Source organism: Scyliorhinus canicula, chromosome 3, assembly GCF_902713615.1.
Source record: "Scyliorhinus canicula chromosome 3, sScyCan1.1, whole genome shotgun sequence".
Lineage (NCBI taxonomy): Eukaryota > Metazoa > Chordata > Chondrichthyes > Carcharhiniformes > Scyliorhinidae > Scyliorhinus > Scyliorhinus canicula.
Genome location: NC_052148.1, coordinates 72048735 through 72067890, shown reverse-complemented (window position 1 = coordinate 72067890; position 19156 = coordinate 72048735). Strand labels below are relative to the sequence as shown.

Sequence of the window (19156 nt, the reverse complement as noted above, 5' to 3'; positions counted from 1 at the left end):
TGCTGGGACAAGCATCCGCTATCTGGGTGTCCAGGTGGCATGGGATTGGGTGTGGCTTTGCAAGCTGAACTTTACTAGTTTGGCGAATGGAGTGAGGGCAGATTTACAGATATGGGACAGCCTTCCATTGTCTCTGATGGGCCGGGTACAAGCGATTAAGATGAATGTATTGCCAAGATTCGTGTTTTTGTTTCAATGCCTTCCGGATTTCCTGCTTAAAGCATTTTCTCAGGGGCTGGAACGGGTTATAATGGGGTTTGTATGGGCGCGGCAAACTCCTCGGATTCGGAGGTGGGTCTTATAGAGGGAGAGGCTGGAGGGGTGTGGTTCGGGGATCAGGACGTGGCGACAGCATCTCTGCTGTTTGTTCCAGCGAAGTATTTGTTGAATCTGGTGGTTATCGCCATGTTAAAGATTTGGGGGTGGCAATTCTGCCAAGATTTTAAGCTGGGGAGGGGGGGGGGGGGGGGGGGGGTTGTCAAGGTGCTCCCCTATCTGCTGAAATAATTTGTTCCAATCGGGAAACTTGATGCCACTTTTGGGGGGGGGGGGGGGGGGGTGGAAAGGTAAGGGACTGGAGACCTATTTTTGGAGGGTCGGTTTGCTGACTGGGCGGTGCTGAGGGAGGAAGCAGGCCTTGGTTGGGTGGGTATGTTTAGGTACTTTCAGGTGCGTGACTGCGTCCAGCAAGCTTTTTTGACTAAAAAGCAGTTAGATAGTTGCGTGGGCAGGGTGGGTATAGAGGGATATGGGCCAAATGCAGGCAAGTGGGACCACCTTAGTGATAGAAACTGGGCTGGAGGGCCTGTTTCCATGCTGTAAACATGTGACCCTATGACATTCACGGGGGTGCTGCTATCCACCTTGAACGTATTCTCTCCTGTGTGGGTGTGGAAGACAACGGTACGTCCGGGTTATGTGGTCAGATCATGGGGGAAGAGCAGGGTTCGGTGGAAAAGGTGAAGGCTTGGTAGAAAGAGGAGCTGGGTCACATTTTGGAAGAGGAGGTGTGGAGTGAATGCTACATCATCCTGTGCAAGGCTACGTTTGATACAGCTCAAGGCGGTGTTCAGGGCACATCTCACCAAGGACAGAATCTGTTGGTTTTTGAAGGGGTTGAGGATAGGTGCAACCGGTGCTCAAGAAGGCCTGCAAGTCATGCGCATATGCTCTGGTCCTGCCCCAAATTGGTGGGTTTCTGAGGGTCTTTTTTCAATGCCATTTCTGAAATTTTAAATGTGGATTTGGAGTCCTGCCCATCAGTAGCGATATTTGCCGTATCAGATCAGCCAGAATTGAGGACCAGGGTGATGGCGGATACTCTGACCGTTGCCTCATTGTTGGCTCAGAGTTGGATTCTGCTGAGTTGGAGGCAGGTGACAGGCCCCAGTGCTGCAGAGCGGCTGGGTGATTTGATGGAGTTCTTGCCTTTTGAGAAGGTCAAGTTCAGAGTGAGGGGAGCGATTGACGGGTTCTGTCGTAGATGGAGACCATTTATATTGCATTTCAAGGATCTGGTTAGTGTTAGCTGTTGATGGGTGTCATATTGGGGGGGTGTTGTAAGTGTTAGCAGGGTTTATGCTTTTATTATGTTTGTTGAGGTTGTTGATGCATGTGCTGGTGTTTGATTGTTGTTTATGAATAAAAGTTACAAATTTAATAAAAATACTTTCCAAAGAAAAATATAAATAATGCTGAGAAAAATAAACCAAAGCAAGCAGTGACACAATTTCGCCTTTATAAATTAATTAGATGGAATATATTTGGAAAGGGATAACTGTAGATATGAATGATATTCTTGTTTAATTTGCTATATGTCCAACAATTCTAAGCACATAGAATAGAATCTTTGCAAACACAAACGGAAAAGCCAGCATCTTTGGGCAGAGAAGCAGAATCGGCTGAATTTTCCCAGTTTACTGGCAAGGAGGCAGGAGGGCTGGCAGAATGGTGGGGGAACGGATTGGGAGGGGGAGCCTGCCCTCTTCCTGCCACCATGCCATATTGTCAGTGGTGGGACATGGATAAAGATGATTATTTATTAGTGTCACAAGTAGACTTGCATTAACATTGCGATGAAGGTACTGTGAAAATCCCCTAGTCGCCACACTATGACACCTGTCGGGTACAGAGAGACAATTCAAAATGTCCAATTCACCTAACACGTCTTTCGGGACTTATGGGAGGAAACTGCAGCACCCGGAGAAAACCCACAGACACAAGGAGAAAGTGCAAACGCCGCAGTCAGTGACCCAAGCAGGAATTGAACCCGGGTCGCTGACGCTGTGAAGCAAGTATTAACCACTGTGCTACCACTGATTTTACCTGAGGATCACCTCGCCTCAGATGAGGGGCAAGGTTGACAAGGTGGAGGTCTTTATGAATAACCTCAGCCGGTATGAGAATTTAATCCACACTGCTGGCTTTGCCCTGCATCACAAACTAGCTGTCCAGCCAACTGAGTTAGTAGCGTTCAGTGAATGCTACCCTGCGGAGGTGCTGTCTTTCAGGTCGATGGGTACAATACCTCCATGGCATGATTATGCTGTGTGCAATATGACTGCCATGTTTTCTTGCATAACAGCAGTGACTACGCCTTAAAAGCAATAAATTGGTTGTGAAGTACTTTGGGATATCCTGAGTTTTATGAATGGTATTACATAAATAAAAGTTCTTTATTTTTTCAATCAGTCACCAGATAGGTTTCCATAGGAAAGTGTGTGCAAGCGAATTTGGCAATGGCAGGAAAATGTTTCCACTCTGTAGCATTCCAACATTCAAGATCCAGGCTCACACACGTAGGACTACTTGAGCAAGTTATGGAAGTACCTGGTGACAACTGTGCAATTGTATTGGTTCAGTCTTGAGTTTCAAGAGCAAAGTAGAAGAGGGGAAGGGAGAAACCTTCAAAAATCTTAACAAAACAATCCAGGCCTTTCCTTTTATAAAGAACCTGGTCTCATTTATTTGAGATGAACTGGTGAGCTTCTCTCAGTGCTTCCTGCATTTCTTGATATTTAGCAATTTTGCAGGCCTCATCCACATTTAACCAGCAGAATGTCTGGTGCTCATCAGAGAGTTTTATTTCTGCGTTATGATCCTTTACTTCTGCCAGCCAATAGATAACAGTTTTGGGTTTATTATTCACTTTGTATATCATTTCTTTTTTGTATCCATCGAGCAGATTAAAATCCTTGCTTTTTAGTCCTGCTTCTTCCTCAGTTTCACGAAGCGCCGTTTGAAGGTCATCTTCACCTGGATCAACATGTCCTTAAAAAGATACACACATATTAGAACTAAATGGCCTATGTAACCACACTAATGAGCAATTGTGCTTTACAAATCATTATTATTTTTTGCTTTCTCATTAGTTTATGACCAGAAAGCATTCTGACTGACAGATGTTTGTTTTCCTAGAATAGCAATATCATATATCAATTTTAGGACCATCACTCCACATAATTGAAGTCCCACTTCCATGGTACACTCTAGTAAATCTCCTCAGCACCCTTTCAAAGGGAGATCTTGTGGTGCTGTGGGTAGTGTCGCTTCCCTGCCTCTGAGCCAGAAGCTCCAGGTTGGAGTCCCACTCCAGGACTTGATGATCAAGGAAGGTGCATTCGTAACCTGGCCAACAGATTGAGTAGCAATCTGCAAAATCCTTCCGATGTGTCAATGGCAGGCATCATAGAATTTACAGTGCAGAAGGAGGCCACTCGGCCCATCGAGTCTGCACCGGCTCTTGGAAAAACACTAAGGGCAATTTTGGACACTAAGGGCAATTTATCATGGCCAATCCACCTAACCTGCACATCTTTGGACTGTGGGAGGAAACCGGAGCACCCGGAGGAAACCCACGCAGACACAGGGAGGATATGCAGACTCCACACAGACAGTGACCCAAACCGGAATCGAACCTGGGACCCTGGAGCTGTGAAGCAATTATGCTATCCACAATGTTACCATGCTGCCCAATAAGAGTAGGTGAGTCTCCTAGTCAACCACACTTGTGGCGGAGTGATGTCCCCTCAAGTTATAAGCTACTTGCAAAAAACTGTTCCAGGAAACAAATAGCTACAGGAACTGATCGAAATTTGTGTTGCGCACCACTAGGTGGGGGTAGAGAAACAACTACCCTCTCTCAGGCCTTGATATTCTTCCTAAAAGACGGTATCCTGAATGGGGCACCTTATTGTAGCTGATGCCTAACTAGCCTTTTATAAAGTTTTAGCATAATTTATTTGGTTTTGTTCACCCCCCACCCCAGTCCCCAGATCGAACCAGGGTCCCTAGCACTGTGAGGCAACTGTGCTAACCTCTCTGCTATCATGCCACCCCCTAATACAGTTAAAGGTGGTGTATAGGGTGCACCTGACGAGGTCAAGGATGAGCCGGCTGTTTGAGGGGGATGGAGGATACTTATGGCAGTGTGGGAGAGATCCGGCCAACCAAGTACATATGTTCTGTTCCTGCCCGAAGTGGAGCCATTTTGGAGGACTTTCTTCAGCACCATGTCGGCGATCTTGCACTTGGACCTGGAGCCCAGTCCCCTGGGGGCAATAGTCGGGCCTGCCAGAGCTGCAGACGGGAGAGGGGGCAGATGTTTTACCCTTCGCCTCGCTGATTGCTCGCATGCGGGTCCTGTTGGGGTGGAGGTCAGCTTCTCCACCCTCTGCCTCAGTGTGTGGCTGGGGCACCTGATGGAAGTTCCTGTATCTTGAGAAGGTGAAGTTCACTGGGGGTAGGGGGGGGGGATTGAGTGGTTCCATAAGAGATGGGTCTACTTATTCTTCACTTTAAAGAGTTGATTACCGTCAGCTCTTAAAGGGGGGGGGGGGGGTTATTCTTGGGTTGGTTGGTAGAGTGGGGGGGGGGGGGGGGGGGGAGTTCTTCAGTTATTCTTTTCATTCTGTGTTTTGTTTTATGTATAAAATGTTAAAAATCAAATAATATTTTCAAAACAATTGCACCATTTACTTTATATTTCCTCAACTTTTTGTAATTAAATTGAATCAATTCACTTGTGTGTTAAACTTCATCTTCCACATGTCTGCTTGTGAGAGTTTGGCTCAAGTTAGAATCAGAGCTTGATGGGAAATGGAATGAGAGTTTGGTCAAGTTAAAATCAGAGCTTGATGGGAAATGGAATGTCAAGTTTGTGTAATATGTGTACGTGCCTTGTGAGATGAATTACTTCTGTGGTCGGCTTGGTATGGCCTTGTCGCGATCGTAACTGCCTGTGGGAATCTGTGAATTGGCTGTGGGAACCTGTGAACTGTCTGGGAACGAAACGCAACCGTGGGATGGGATACTCCTTCCTTGATAAAGAATTGCTATGAGTTGCAAGTAATGAGCTAACTGTGTGGCTAATGACTGAAAGAAGTAATTATATGAAGGAGGGGTTTGAGGGGTTTTACAAGTATATAGTTAACTGTAACTAAGAGACAATTGCTTTTCACTTGCTGTAACTCAGTTACACTTGTGCAGCAGCCCCGCGGTAAATAAAAGGTTCTTTGAAGTTATCTGGTGTTCGACTGATGATTACCTCCGGACTGAAAATTTAGAATTATCAGATGGTGGCTCGTACGGGGATCTCTGGTGCGTCGACAGAAGCAGACGGTGTAAGCGGCAGATCGCCTCCCGACGCCTGGGGAAAATAGGGTCCCCAATTGTGAGTATTTTTATCACTTTGGTTTTTCCCCTTCGCTGTCCCGGTCGCGAGCCTGTCCGACTGCCTGCTGCTGGAGACGTCCCTCCGAGATTCAGTTCAGTCCAGAGAACCCCAGAAAACCAAAAAGCCGGGTTAGAGTCCCTGAGGTTAAATTCCTCAAAAGAGCCGGGTTAGAGTCCCCGAGGTTAAATTCCTCAAAAGAGCCGGGTTAGAGTCCCTGAGGTTAAATTCCTCTAAAGAGCCGGGTTAGAGTCCCTGAGGTTAAATTCCTCAAAAGAGCTGGGCTAGAGTCCGAGGTTAAAATCCTCTAAAGAACAAGGGTTGGAGTCCCTAAGAAATAGTTAAAAGAGGTAAAGAGGTATCGATGCCAACATGGTCCTTGTTATTACCTAAAACCTTCGCGATAAAAGGTTCCCGTTAACTTTGTAAGGCGGTTAACATAGAATCTTTACAGTGTCACCTTTGAGCTGTTAATTGGCTTGTACGGAGCGCGATTACTCCGTGATTTAAATTATAATCTCCTGCAGATGTGGATAACTCTGCTTAACAACACATAAACAGGGCAAAAAGTGGCATAAAACATCACACACGTAATCTCCTTAATTGAAAAACAGGGCAGGATAACCCTGTAATAAATTCAAAATTGGATTAGTGATCTAGGATCGTTATTAAATTGTAATCGGATGGACCATCTGGCATCAGATAAAGGGTATAATGGGTGATACGTTAAGACACCACTTTTGAAAGTGACAGTGCACTGCAAACGCTTTGTGAACAGAATCCGGAGCATTCCAAGCAGCTGAGATTATTATCTGGGGAATTGCATAAAAATTTAGGAGAACTGGACTGGCCACTGGGGGGACTAATGCATTAAAATTGGGTATAAAATTGACGGAGAAAGGAATAGCTAAAACAGCCACGGTCTTGGAAAAAAGGAATGCGCATATGGGAAAAGAACCAAGTCATTAGACTATCCGCCTTGAATCTGTATATTAATCCATGTGAGTTTAAGCTTAAGTGGGATAAGGTGCTGCCAGGGACTGCGGAGTCCCCAGATCTTGTCTCCCAGAATTCTGACATAATAAACTGCTTTGTTACTGATACTCAGGCCTTCGTGTGAATATTTTCACCCCTAACATTTGGTGCAAGTCTGGAAGGATGTTTCTGAGCCAGACGCCGCTCGAGCTGGTGGACAAGGCGAGTAGTCAAACATTTGACCACCAAAAATTAGAGTCACTCGGCAAGGCGGACAGACGGTGAGGTAACATCCAACGAATCTGGTATCAAAGCCAAATGAGTAAAAGAGTCAGTTTAAAATTTCTTTTTTGGTTTTTAAAGAGCAAAATACTCTGGTAAAAAAAAACAATGATCAAAGATGGGTGTGATCCCTGTGGAACAGAGAAAAATGGTGAGATACACAGAAGGGAGATAAGACAAATAAAGCAGGAATCATTTTAGTTCACCAGTTAAAAGAACAAATGACTGAAATTAAGCCTTCACACAGTTTGGAAAACAGGCTAGCTTAAAGGAATTGAGCTCTGACTCCTTTAAGCATAGCAATAAAGCGAGTAAAGATAGCGGCAGTACAAATTGTGCAAACTGGCAAAAACATCACAAAACTGCCAACAATTACGGCTAACGACTGTACTGGAATGTCTCAAGGAAAAAAAAATTAAAATAAAGTAAAGTCCAAAAGATCAGAAAGGGGCTAAAACACTCAATTAGTTTTTGTTCAGGAATATCTGAGGATGACAAATCCCCCTCCCAAAATGAAAAATGGGGAGTAAAGTCAATACAAGATTAAAGTTAGGAACTTAACAATGGATACTTGTCGAGAATAACTTCAGAGCGTTTCAAGCCGTCCTGATAAATTCGGCAGTAATTCAATTCATTTGAAATAAAAGAAAAATAAACATCCAGTAATGTCTCTTTCCAAAAACTGGTTAAATAGGGAACATTGAAAATTGAATTCAGTTTGAAGAACCAGAAATAAATTTGAGTAACATTGAAGGAAAGAATAAGTAAAGTTTGATGTCGTATAACAGATAAAAATGGCATCATGTCAAGTTCTCCACCACTTTCGATTCTGTACAAAAATTTAACCATTTCAGCAAGCAGGTCATCTGCACAAAGAAATATACGTCTCTAAGAATAGCTAATGCCTCTAAAATTAATCAGTGGAAATTGACTTAAATGGAATAACACAGATAAAGTTTTCGAAGGAGAATGAAAGATTTTGTTCAATATTTTAATTGAGCTATTGTGAAATTTCTGTCTCTTTGCTCTGATATTTGCGACCTGTGAGAATGTGTATGCTTGGTCTGTGAATGTTGATATCTCTCTCTGCTACGATTTATCTTCTGAGAAAGTAACCTTGGGTTTATAATCTGGAATTTTAGAATAGGCTCCAGAAGGATTTTTACTTAACTGTAGAAGCCAGGTATTTCTAAGACACCTAACATAGGAAAAGAAATAGCTCTTTAAGCGTACATATTAATTCCCAGTTTTAAAATGAAAGAAAACACATATTTTGCAGACTCATTGTCATAATTTTAAAGTAACACAGAAGTCTGATAACGAAAGAGAGCGAGTCAGGGAGAGGCAGAGACGGAGAGGTAGTTAGATAAAAGAGAAAGAGCGACAAGAGTTCCAAAGACAGACAGAGTTACGTGGAGAGATAGACAGAGAGAGAGAGAGAGAGAGAGAGGGAGTTTTAGGCATCTATACATTATTCTGAACTATTCACTGTCTCTCTGTATTCATATTTCATTTTCAGACTTTAACTTCAGACTTTGACTTGACTTTCAAGTTGTAATCAATAGAAGACAAATAAAACAATTCTTATTTGCACCTGACAAGTTTTAACTTGAATTTCTACTGAGTTCCAGTAATCGCAAGTGCAGCTGGTAACCTTGAATTGATGGTTTCAAAATCCCTCAACTGACACAGTCTAAAATACTTCACTAACTTATTGTGGTGTGTCGTCTGACATTGTGATTTAAAGATCATAGTTGAGTATAGTTAACAATTTTTTTCTTTTCAAAGGCTATCATTGACATTTCCGGGGTAATTTTGATACACAAGGAATTTTAATCAGGGTGCAAAATCACATATGTAAGAATAAGAAAATATTAGTTTTATGGTGTTCAGTGGAAGTTAGGATAGTTGAAATACATATGACAAGTTGCAATGCATATGACATATGATCAAGCCGATGTTTCATTAGTTCAGGGTTAAAACTTCCCTGACACAAATACTTTGCAATCATCAGTAGGGTAAAACTAACCTGTCTCACAACGTAGATGTTTTAATTATGAGATTGCAGAATTAAGTATAAAGAACAGATGGGTAAATTAAATATGTCCATGATCATGTTTCTAATTTAAACAAAAGTAGGGTGATGACAACATGACGTCTGGGAAAGAACCACGATACAGCGCAAAATTGGTTCAGTTAGAGATTCAATAATATATTGTGTTTGATGTTTTAAAACAATTGTTCAAAATTAGATTGGAAATTAAAACTTCAGACAATGTGTGAAGCTGTTTTTTTTTAAATCACACAACTCTGACTGAAGCAAATCTATATTCCAGAGCTCTGGCCTTGTAATTTTGATAAAAGTAATAAAAAGTCAAAACAGCTGAAGATTAATTTTTAATTGGAACTTACAGATCTTAAGTTTTGAATTTTCAGATATATTCAGATAATTAACCTATGCAGAATGGATCTTTGGTGTTAGAATATAGGACTTACAGTGCAGAACTTTACAAGTAACTATAGGTGCCACGATATTTCCAGTAGCTTCAGGAATTTGAGACAATTGAGTTATTACAACCTGGCTAATTAACCGGGCAAATGCAACATAACTGGGAAAATGGATACGAAAGATTTGGAAAATATATATATATATATATATATATATATATGACAACTAACCCATGCATAACACAAGTGTTCGGCCCATCCAGGAAGAGTTTCATACGGACAACATCTAACACCTGGTGACGACCAGGACACTTTTCCTTTAAATTTTTAGGTTAAACATTCAGGAAAGGCTGGCATGACAGCAGCACTTGTGGAGACTTGTGATGACTCTTGAGATCTCAGAACAACTACAAGTACTTGAAGGCGCTTGAACATCATTGACTTCACAACGTACACAGGATATATGTAGCTATATGAACTATGGGGATTTATATAATTTATTGATGGGATATGCATCCCAGCAGTCAGAGACTGGACCAAGGATATAGCTTATTTTAATGCTTGACTACAGCTACATCCGGGGAAAGACATCGGATGCGTATACAACTTATGTCTGCTTCTCGCGCGTTCCGATATTGTTCATAATATGAATTAAATACGTACAGTCTTTTAAGTAAGGTTGTTATGAAGCAGGCTGCCAATGACACGGGTGCCACTAGATTTTGAGGGCATGACGACCTACACAGGGTTAGAAGAGGTATAATCAATAATGTAGTGACTTGATTTATGACAGAAACTGCTATGGTAAATTCACTAGACATGCAAAGGTTGAATGCGAAGATAGAACTTAGATATTAATGACACAAAATGGCTGAACAAGCCACATTCCCTGTAAACTGTCTTATGAGACCCAAGCGTGGGTGTGTACAGGCAGTATCCGCTAAAACAACAAGCTATTCCCAGCCTGGGCTTTCATTCAGTCACGGCCTTACTAGGCCAGCTCCAAACTCAGCATCTCACCATGGCTCGACGAACAAGTATGAGGTTTATCTCTTGAACAATCCAAAGCTCCAATTCCACCATTGCACCACTATTAATCCTGCAAATTTTCTCACCAATCCACCCCTTGAGCAATAACACCCTGGACACGATTGCATGTCACTTATAAAGGAAGATTCATCTGTCAGGGAGGACCTGTCGGATGCCCCTTTTAACGACCCAGACCTGACCATTTTCACAGATGGAAGTGCTTCCATCGGTGAAAGGGGGGAGCGGTTATCCGGATATGCAATAGTAAATCAGGAAGGGCAAACCTTGGAGCCAGCAGCCCCGTTCTCAGCCCAACAAGCCAAGTTATTTGCCCTAATTCGCACCTGTGTCCTCGGAAGGGATTTAAGGGTGACTATTTATACAGACTCTAGATATGCCATTGGAGTATAGCATGACTTTGGCCAAGTATAAGGGAAAAAAATAGAGAATTTTTGACATCCGCCGGCAAACAAATTTCACACAAGGCATTAGTTTCTCACTTGCTACAGGCCCTGATGCTGCCCAAACAAATGGCGGTTATAAAATGCACTGCCCATACATCGGGTAAAACCCCAACAGATATAGGAAATAGACAGGCAGACCACCAAGCCAAAGAAGCCTCCCAAGGAAGGAGATGGTGGTGCCAAGAATTATGAGTCAGACTAAAAGCTCACCAAGCCAGTCTCCCTCGGAAAAGCCAATGCCAACTTTTACCGACGTCGTTAAGTTGCAGGACGCTCCTAAAAGTATGAAAGAGTTGTGGGCAGAATTGGGGTGTCATTATGATCACGTAACTAAGTTGTGGATCACCCCGGCAGGACAAACTTATATGACCGACGCCTTGGCAGCCTGGGTCACTGAATGTGTTCACTTTGCAACTCATTGTGGTGCACGTGCTACGGGTGATATATTGCTGAAGACTTGGTGGTATCCAAGACTGCAGGAAATAGCACAAAACATTAGCAGTCATTGCCTGGTATGTCAGCGATATAATCCTGGAAAAGCAATACCCTGTGAAATGGGTAAAATCCCGTAACCGGAAGGTCCCTTTGAGACACTGCAGATGGATTACATCGAGTTGGAAAGATGCGAATGTTATAAACATGTATTGGTTATTATTGATGTTTTTAGTAAGTGGATAGAAGCTTACCCCACTATAGTTAACAAAGCTTCCACGGTAGTAAAAGTTTTGATGTGAGAAATTGTTCCTAGATTTGGGATTCCACATCGATTAAGCTCTGATAATGGACCCCATTTTGTGGGACAGATCAATAAGGAATTTTGTACTCAGCTGGGAATAAAACAACAATTACATTGCACGTACCGACCCCAGGCAGCGAGAATGGTAGAAAGAACTAATCAGACATTAAAAGCAAAACTGGCAAAAGTACAGGCTGAGACTAGAGACTGGAGCCACTTGGCTCAAATTATTGCCTATTGCCCTCTTCCAGATACGTGCAACCCCGGACGGAAAGACACGACTGAGTCCCGCTGAAATTTGACCCTTTCAAACTCCCTGGGATCAAGAAAACCCCAAGGATGTCTGATTCCACCACATGACTACTGAAATGGCCAACTATGTGATAACCTTAACTAAGGTGTTGAAAGGCCTCCATTCACGGGTGCGAGCTGCTTATGAGGAAATACCTCCCTTGTCCAGTTCTGTCACTATTAATCCGGGAGAGTATGTCCTGATTCGTAATTGGATTAGGAAAGGACTGGGGAAAAATGCCTGGATCCACATCCATCATTGTCAGGCCTTGAAGTGAAATGAAAAGTAACCTTTTTTGTTTCCAAGCCCTAGGTTACAGTTCCACCCAGCCTGTAGGATGAAGTACCTACTTAACACCGTAATCCTGCTGGGACTCTTGGAGACAAATGGGGAGGCCAAGCAAAGAACCTGTGGAGGCAGCGGAAAACGAGTCCATCACCTGTGTCGGGACGACACTTTGTGCTGCATCAACAACAACCCTGAGGAAGGAGGATCCTGGAATGTGACCCCGGTGGACGGATGTTCGGCCTACGTGTGATAACCGCACCAAACCCTACTCCTTGATGGAAGAACTGAAGGAAGATTGCCCTGCCATCGGATTGGATGTAGTTGGGACTATAATTGCAAAAACAGGCATAAAACTGTACCGCCAGGACGAAAGTATAAGGGAGAGATGTGTTAGTGAAGAACAACCCTTATAGGCAGGAAAGTGAAAGGGATGAAACATCAACCCTTCAAAGGACAAGACGTAACGTAAATGAAAGGCAGAAAAGGGAATTACATGTAAACACGTATCTGGGCGGATCATGGGGGTCTTACCTGGTGCATGGATTAATGATCCTGGGAGTGGTAATACTTATAATAATCATGCTTAGCCTCCTAATAAAATGCTTGTGTAAAAGTGTCAGTGAAGCAGTAATTCCCCCACAGTTAATACAGCAACATGAAGTGAGCCTAATGGATGAGAAAGATGCAGAGGAACGGAGGAAAATGGTAGAAGTGCAGATAGAATGGGAAAGTGGCTATGGATTAGAAGTTATCATGAAATGATAAAAGGGGGGTATGAGAGTTTGGCTCAAGTTAGAATCAGAACTTGATGGGAAATGGAATGAGAGTTTGGTCAAGTTAAAATCAGAGCTTGATGGGAAATGGAATGTCAAGTTTGTGTAATATGTGTACGTGCCTTGTGAGATGAATTACTTCTGTGGTCGGCTTGGTATGGCCTTGTCGCGATCGTAACTGCCTGTGGGAATCTGTGAATTGGCTGTGGGAACCTGTGAACTGTCTGGGAACGAAACGCAACCGTGGGATGGGATACTCCTTCCTTGATAAAGAATTGCTATGAGTTGCAAGTAATGAGCTAACTGTGTGGCTAATGACTGAAAGAAGTAATTATATGAAGGAGGGGTTTGAGGGGTTTTACAAGTATATAGTTAACTGTAACTAAGAGACAATTGCTTTTCACTTGCTGTAACTCAGTTACACTTGTGCTGCAGCCCCGCGGTAAATAAAAGGTTCTTTGAAGTTATCTGGTGTTCGATTGATTATTACCTCCGGACTGAAAATTTAGAATTATCACTTGAAGTTGCTCAATATTGCTGAAAAAAAGACATGCTGTTGAAGGTTCTCATCTTGCACTCATCAGGGTGTACTACTAAGTGACTATCTCTAAATATCCTCCTGCATACTACATTTGCAAGTTTAGTGCCATGACTGTAAAGCACTTTGGGACATCCAGTGGTCATGTAAGGTGAACGACAAATGCACTTTTAAAATTATATATACACACACAAACAAAATGATGCCTTGGAATGCCAAGTTCAGGTCATTAATGTGTATCAATCAGATAAATCAGACCCAAAAGTGCATCATATTTACTATCAAACTCATTACAGTTACACACTGGAATTTTCATCCATTTATACATGTTTTAGTAACTATTTTCAATTGAAGTTTTAAATCATATTGGCCAGATACTTTAAAATCAATTACAGCTATTTAGATCACAGTTGAGGAGCTGATAGTGAATACATCTTCAAATCTTGGCAGACGACATTTCTGTGTTATATTTTAAAATTTATCCTGGGCACTGTTGCATTTATGCATACCTAATACATTTTAATGCATTGTTGCAAATTTTGTGTATTTTAAATCTTACATTGCAAAGACTTGTAACGACAAATTATTGTGGCTTGACACAACTCTCTTGCGTCAATTAAGTACCCATGGCTATTTTTTGTTAGAACAATACACTCTCAAGGGTGATTTGATGGAAGTGTTCAAAATTATGAAAAAATAGGGCAGGGTACAGTAAAGCAGACTGTTTGCAGTATTTGAGTGGCCTTCACCAAGAGAGACAAGATTAAATGTAAGAAAAACTTTACATTCAGATTTGGGGAGCTGTGGAATTCAGTTCTAGAGTGAGTGGTTGTGGCCAAAACTATGGTTCAGATTTTGCAGGGAGCAGCAACGAAATTACTTTTGCCGTAAACTTCACGTCACATATATCATATAATTTACAGTGCAGAAGGAGGCCATTCGCCCAACGAGTCTGCACTAGCCCTTGGAAAGAGCACCCTACCGAATCCGACACTCCCACCCTATCCCTGTAACCCAGTAACCACACTAAGGGCAATGTAGCATGGCCAATCCACATCATCTGCACATCTTTGGACTGTGGGAGTAAACCAGAGCACCCAGAGGAAACCCACGCAGACACAGGGAGAAAGTCCAAACTCCGCACAATGACCCAAGCATGGAACCGAACCTGGGACCCTGGAGCGGTGAAGCAACTGTGCTAATCACTGTGCTACCATGACCTTCCCCCTTGCAGCACCCCACAAATTGTTCACGGGCTTGTCAGCAGAAACCTCCTGTCAACAGATTTTTAAAAAATTTTAAAAACCATTTAGAGTACTATTAGAAGGTAATTTAATTAAGGCCAATCCACCTACCCTGCACATCTTTGGGTTGTGGGCAGCCTTGGGGAGAAAGTGCAAACTCCACATGGACAGTGACCCGAGACCGGGATTGAACCCGGGTCCTCAGCGCTGTGAGGCAGCAGTGCTAAGCACTGTGCCACCCTTTGTCATGTTGGTTTAAACTTGCCATCCCCTTAATTTTTCAGAGTCAGAGGCTGGTAAGCAGTAATTATCATTTACATCATTGATAATCCACTTAGAAAGTCTAAGTTTTTCATCCATCTTTTGAGCGAGTACAGTGGGGTAAGTAGTCTAAGTTTGCACCATCACAATGTTATTTGCAGATTCTATCTGTGAGGACTGCATCAGTGCAGTACATCACCAACTGAAACTTCTAGACTTCTATGTTTAACCACATGTGCAGGCACCAAAAATTACAGAAATAATGGTGAAAGCTGACAGCCTCACAATTACCACAGCAACATTCAATTAGATTGGGGTCAGTGTGGGTAAATATTTGTTGGCATATATATTTGTCTATATTTTGTTATCACTAGACCTAGGGGATATAAGGAGTCTCCTATCTGAGATGAGAAATATTTTCTCTGAGGGTCATGTGGCATTTTCTTTCCCAAGGGAGCAGTAGATGCAGAATCATTTAAAACATTTTAAGACTGAATGAGACAGAATCTTGATCGACTCAAAGTGGTAGGAAAGAAAGTGGAGTGAGATCACAATTAGATCAGCAGAGCAGGATAGGTCAAGTTTGTATGGAGAATCAATTCCAATAAGGGGGTGGGACAAATAGACCATCCTGGATTATTCATTATGCAGCATCTGACACATCTTGTTAGGCCCTCAATTGACATGAAATACATTTGTTGCTCACATCTAATATAAAGCAAAGCTGATCAGCATCCAGCGAAATCACTTGATTTATCTTAACAGCAGCAGCGACATTGCAGAAATCGTGAAAGCCGGTCGCTACAGGACAGATTGAAATTTTTGAATTTGTTCATGGGACATGGGCCAGCATTTATTGCCCACCCCTAATAAGGCTGGCACGGTGGCAGTGGTTAGCACTTCTACCGCGCAGTGCCAGGGACCCAGGATCAATTCCAGACTTGGGTGATTGTGTGCACAATCTACTCGTATCTGTGTGTGCTTCCTCTGTGTGCTCCCATCGAACCTTTGAACACTAAGGGACAATTTACCATGACCAATCCACCTAACTTGCACATCCTTAGACTGTGCGAGGAAACCAGAGCACCCAGAGGAAACCCACGCAGACACGAGAAGAACATGCAAACTCCACACAGTCACTCAAGGCCATAATTCAATCTGGATCCCTGGCGTTGTGAGGCAGCAGTGCTAACCATTGTGCCACGTGCCACCCCAAGTATTTGAAAATGAAAATCGCTTATTGCCACGAGTAGGCTTCAATGAAGTTACTGTGAAAAGCCCCTAATCGCCACATTCCGGCGCCTGTCCGGGGAGGCTGGTATTTGGGTAGGCTGGTATTTGCTGCATAGTTCATTATAGTAAGAAGTCTTACAACACCAGGTTAAAGTCCAACAGCTTTGTTGCGAATCACGAGCTTTCGGAGCGCAGTGACTCGAAACAAAGCTGTTGGACTTTAACCTGGTGTTGTAAGACTTCTTACTGTCCCCACCCAAGTCCAACACCAGCATCTCCACATCATAGTTCATTAGTTCTTGTTTATTTGTAAATAAACAGCAATTGTGCTTAGACGTACAAATCTGGTGACTAAGACTTTGGGTATTTTTATAAAAATTATTGGTTAATTCACTTGTTCTGGAACTCCAGAACATGTGGGGCTGGAATTGACCACATGTACTTGCTCAGGGTGTCATAACAGAGGGCAGTTAAGAGTCAGCCACATTGCTGTGAATCTGGAGTCACATACATGATGGCAGATTTTCTTCCCTAATAATGATTTTTTAACCACAATGGTTTCAAGGCCATCCTTAGACTTTGATTCCAGATTTTTACTGAATTCAAATTTCACCATCTGCAGTGGTATGATTTGAACCTGGGTCAACAGACCATTCCAAGGGTCTCTAAATTACTAGTCCAGAGACAATACCGCCACATGAACACCTCCCTGAATCACCCAGTAAAGCCTGCACAGCTGCAACGTTACAGTAGAATGTTTTCCATGTTTCACTGACAGGCAAACTGCATCTTCCCTATTTCTTCAGGTTGCACGGTAGCAGTGGTTAGCACTGTTGCTGGGTTCTGATTTAGCACAGGGCTAAAGAGCTGGCTTTTAAAGCAGACCAAGGCAGACCAGCAGCACAGTTCAATTCCCGTACCAGCCTCCCCGAACAGGAGCCGGAATGTGGCGACTAGGGGCTTTTCACAGTACCTTCATTTGAAGCCTACTTGTGACAATGTGATTTTCATTTCAGATTCACAACCCTTTGGGAGTACTGTTTCTTCAAATTTGTTTTAAATTTGCTGCCTCCTATTCTAAGATTTTGACCTCTCATTTTAGAGTGTTAAAGTCAGCCTACTTATGACACTAATAAAGATTATCATTCCAGATCTGAATCCATTTCATTAAATGATAACTGCACAGGCCATTCGGCCCATCTTGTCAGCACCAGCTCTCTGCAGCAATAACGTAATGCTTCCCCTCCCATAACCCCTTCAGTTAATGACCCAATTCTCTTTTGAAAGCTGTTTTCTGTGTTCGATTGACCACTCCCTCAAGAACTGCATTCCAGACATTAACCACTCATTGACTTGAGGCTTTTGCTAATGTCACCATCAAATTTAAATTGAGTCTCTGCTGTTTACCTCAATGTATTTTCTTATATTTCCTTTTCATTTCATGTACTTAATGGTCTTAATGATTTTGGGCAGCACAGTAGCATAGTGGTTAGCACAATTGCTTCACAGTTCCAAGGTCCCAGGTTCGATTCCCAGCTTGAACCACTATCTATGCAGAGTCTGCACGTTCTCCCCGTGTCTGCATTGGTTTCCTTGGGTGCTCCGGTTTCCTCCCAGTCCAAAGACGTGAAGGTTAGGTGGATTGGCCATGCTAAATTGCCTTTAGTGTCCATAAAAGTATCAGCCTCCCCGAACAGGTGCCAGAATGTGGCAACTAGGGGCTTTTCACAGTAACTTCATTTGAAGCCTACTTGTGACAATAAGCAATTTTCATTTTTTCATTTCAAAAGGTTAGGAGGGGTTATTGGGATAAGGTGAAGTGAGGGCTTAAGTGGGTCAGTGCCAACTCGATTGCCGAATGGCCTCCTTCTGCACTGTATGTTCTACCTGTTGAGCTGCTCGCAGAAAAATACTTTTCACTGTACCTTGGTACACGTGACAAACAAAACAAACAAGTGTTCAGAAGGTTCCTTCTCATTCCGGATAGTCAGCTGGCTGCCGGCTGCCGGCCCCCATCCATCCCAAGGATAACCTGAACCCCATCTCCCACCCTTGACTGCGAAGGTAAGGCTCAGGATCAGCCTCACCTTTAGGAGGCGTCCAATGATGTTGCCCGTAAGAAGTCTGCAGAAGCAGGAACTCGATTTCCTGAGGCTTGGAAACTAATCCTGCATTGAGGCGCCTGAAAAGTATCAACCCACAGGCCCGGAGAGTCATGGCCGGAAACAGATATCCCACCACCCGGTAACGGAAGTACAGCGTGATTGACAGGTGCACAACCCAATCGGCGCCGAGCACCAGAAACAAGTAATCAATTAGACAGGCATTATGAGCAGGCGCACCGCACATCTCATCTCTTCAGTTTGTGTCTTTCCGGTTCACGGGCAACGGCTCCCGACAACCTTTGCCAAACGGCAGCCGATTCCCGATTGGTTGACGGTAAAATCCCGCGTCCTGCGATAGGTCAGCGCCCGCCCACCCTCCTCGCGGGCTCTGATTGGTCGGAGCGAGGATCTTGCGCTGTGATTGGTCACCTCCTGACGCGGGGGCCGTGGCGCGGGTTTTCGCTGCGTGGCTTTCAAACGGCCTGCGGCGTTGCCATGGCTGTGAGCGGCGCCTTGGTTACGGCAGAGAGAAGCAGGATGAGAGGGGGCTGTAAGGCCGGTAGGTTGGTGCTCACAACAGCAATTGATTTTAATCAGCAACTGTCTATATCTATAGTATATAATAATAACTTTATAGAAACGATATAGAGGCACTAGAGAGAGTGAGGGGTTTGCAAGGATGATATCACAAATATGTGAGTATCTGGGAATAATTAATTGGCTGGGTCAAAAAGCCAAGGGGGGGGGGGGAGGGGCAGCACGGTGGCCTAGTGGTTAGCACAACCGCCTCACGGCGCTGAGGTCCCAGGTTCGATCC

The 19156-nt window shown here is 43.3% G+C and overlaps 3 protein-coding genes across 4 annotated transcripts in view; 2 read left to right on the top strand and 1 right to left on the bottom strand.

The window, feature by feature from the left end:
* The window catches only part of LOC119962721, a 113741-nt gene extending 100336 nt beyond the window's left edge, over positions 1-13405 (top strand). Inside the window, exon 6 of one of the 2 annotated variants that reach the window (XM_038790700.1) lies at positions 12204-13405. In XM_038790700.1, coding sequence (XP_038646628.1) covers positions 12204-12435 — 232 coding nt within the window. In that variant the 3' untranslated portion in view covers positions 12436-13405. The remainder of the gene's footprint in view (positions 1-12203) is intronic. The other variant, XM_038790699.1, reaches the window with a different exon arrangement.
* On the bottom strand, positions 1785-18507 carry nudt2 (nudix (nucleoside diphosphate linked moiety X)-type motif 2). Its single transcript, XM_038790703.1, has 2 exons — positions 18322-18507; positions 1785-3270 (listed from the first exon to the last, which is right to left on the bottom strand). Exons 1-2 carry the CDS (start codon positions 18449-18451, stop codon positions 2960-2962), a joined length of 441 nt encoding a protein of 146 aa, XP_038646631.1. The 5' UTR covers positions 18452-18507; the 3' UTR covers positions 1785-2959.
* Positions 18508-18763: 256 nt separating this feature from the next.
* Positions 18764-19156, top strand: part of LOC119962720 (kinesin-like protein KIF24) — a 118304-nt gene continuing 117911 nt past the window's right edge. Inside the window, exon 1 of the mRNA XM_038790698.1 lies at positions 18764-18898. The gene's annotated coding sequence lies outside the window, so the exon portion shown is untranslated. The remainder of the gene's footprint in view (positions 18899-19156) is intronic.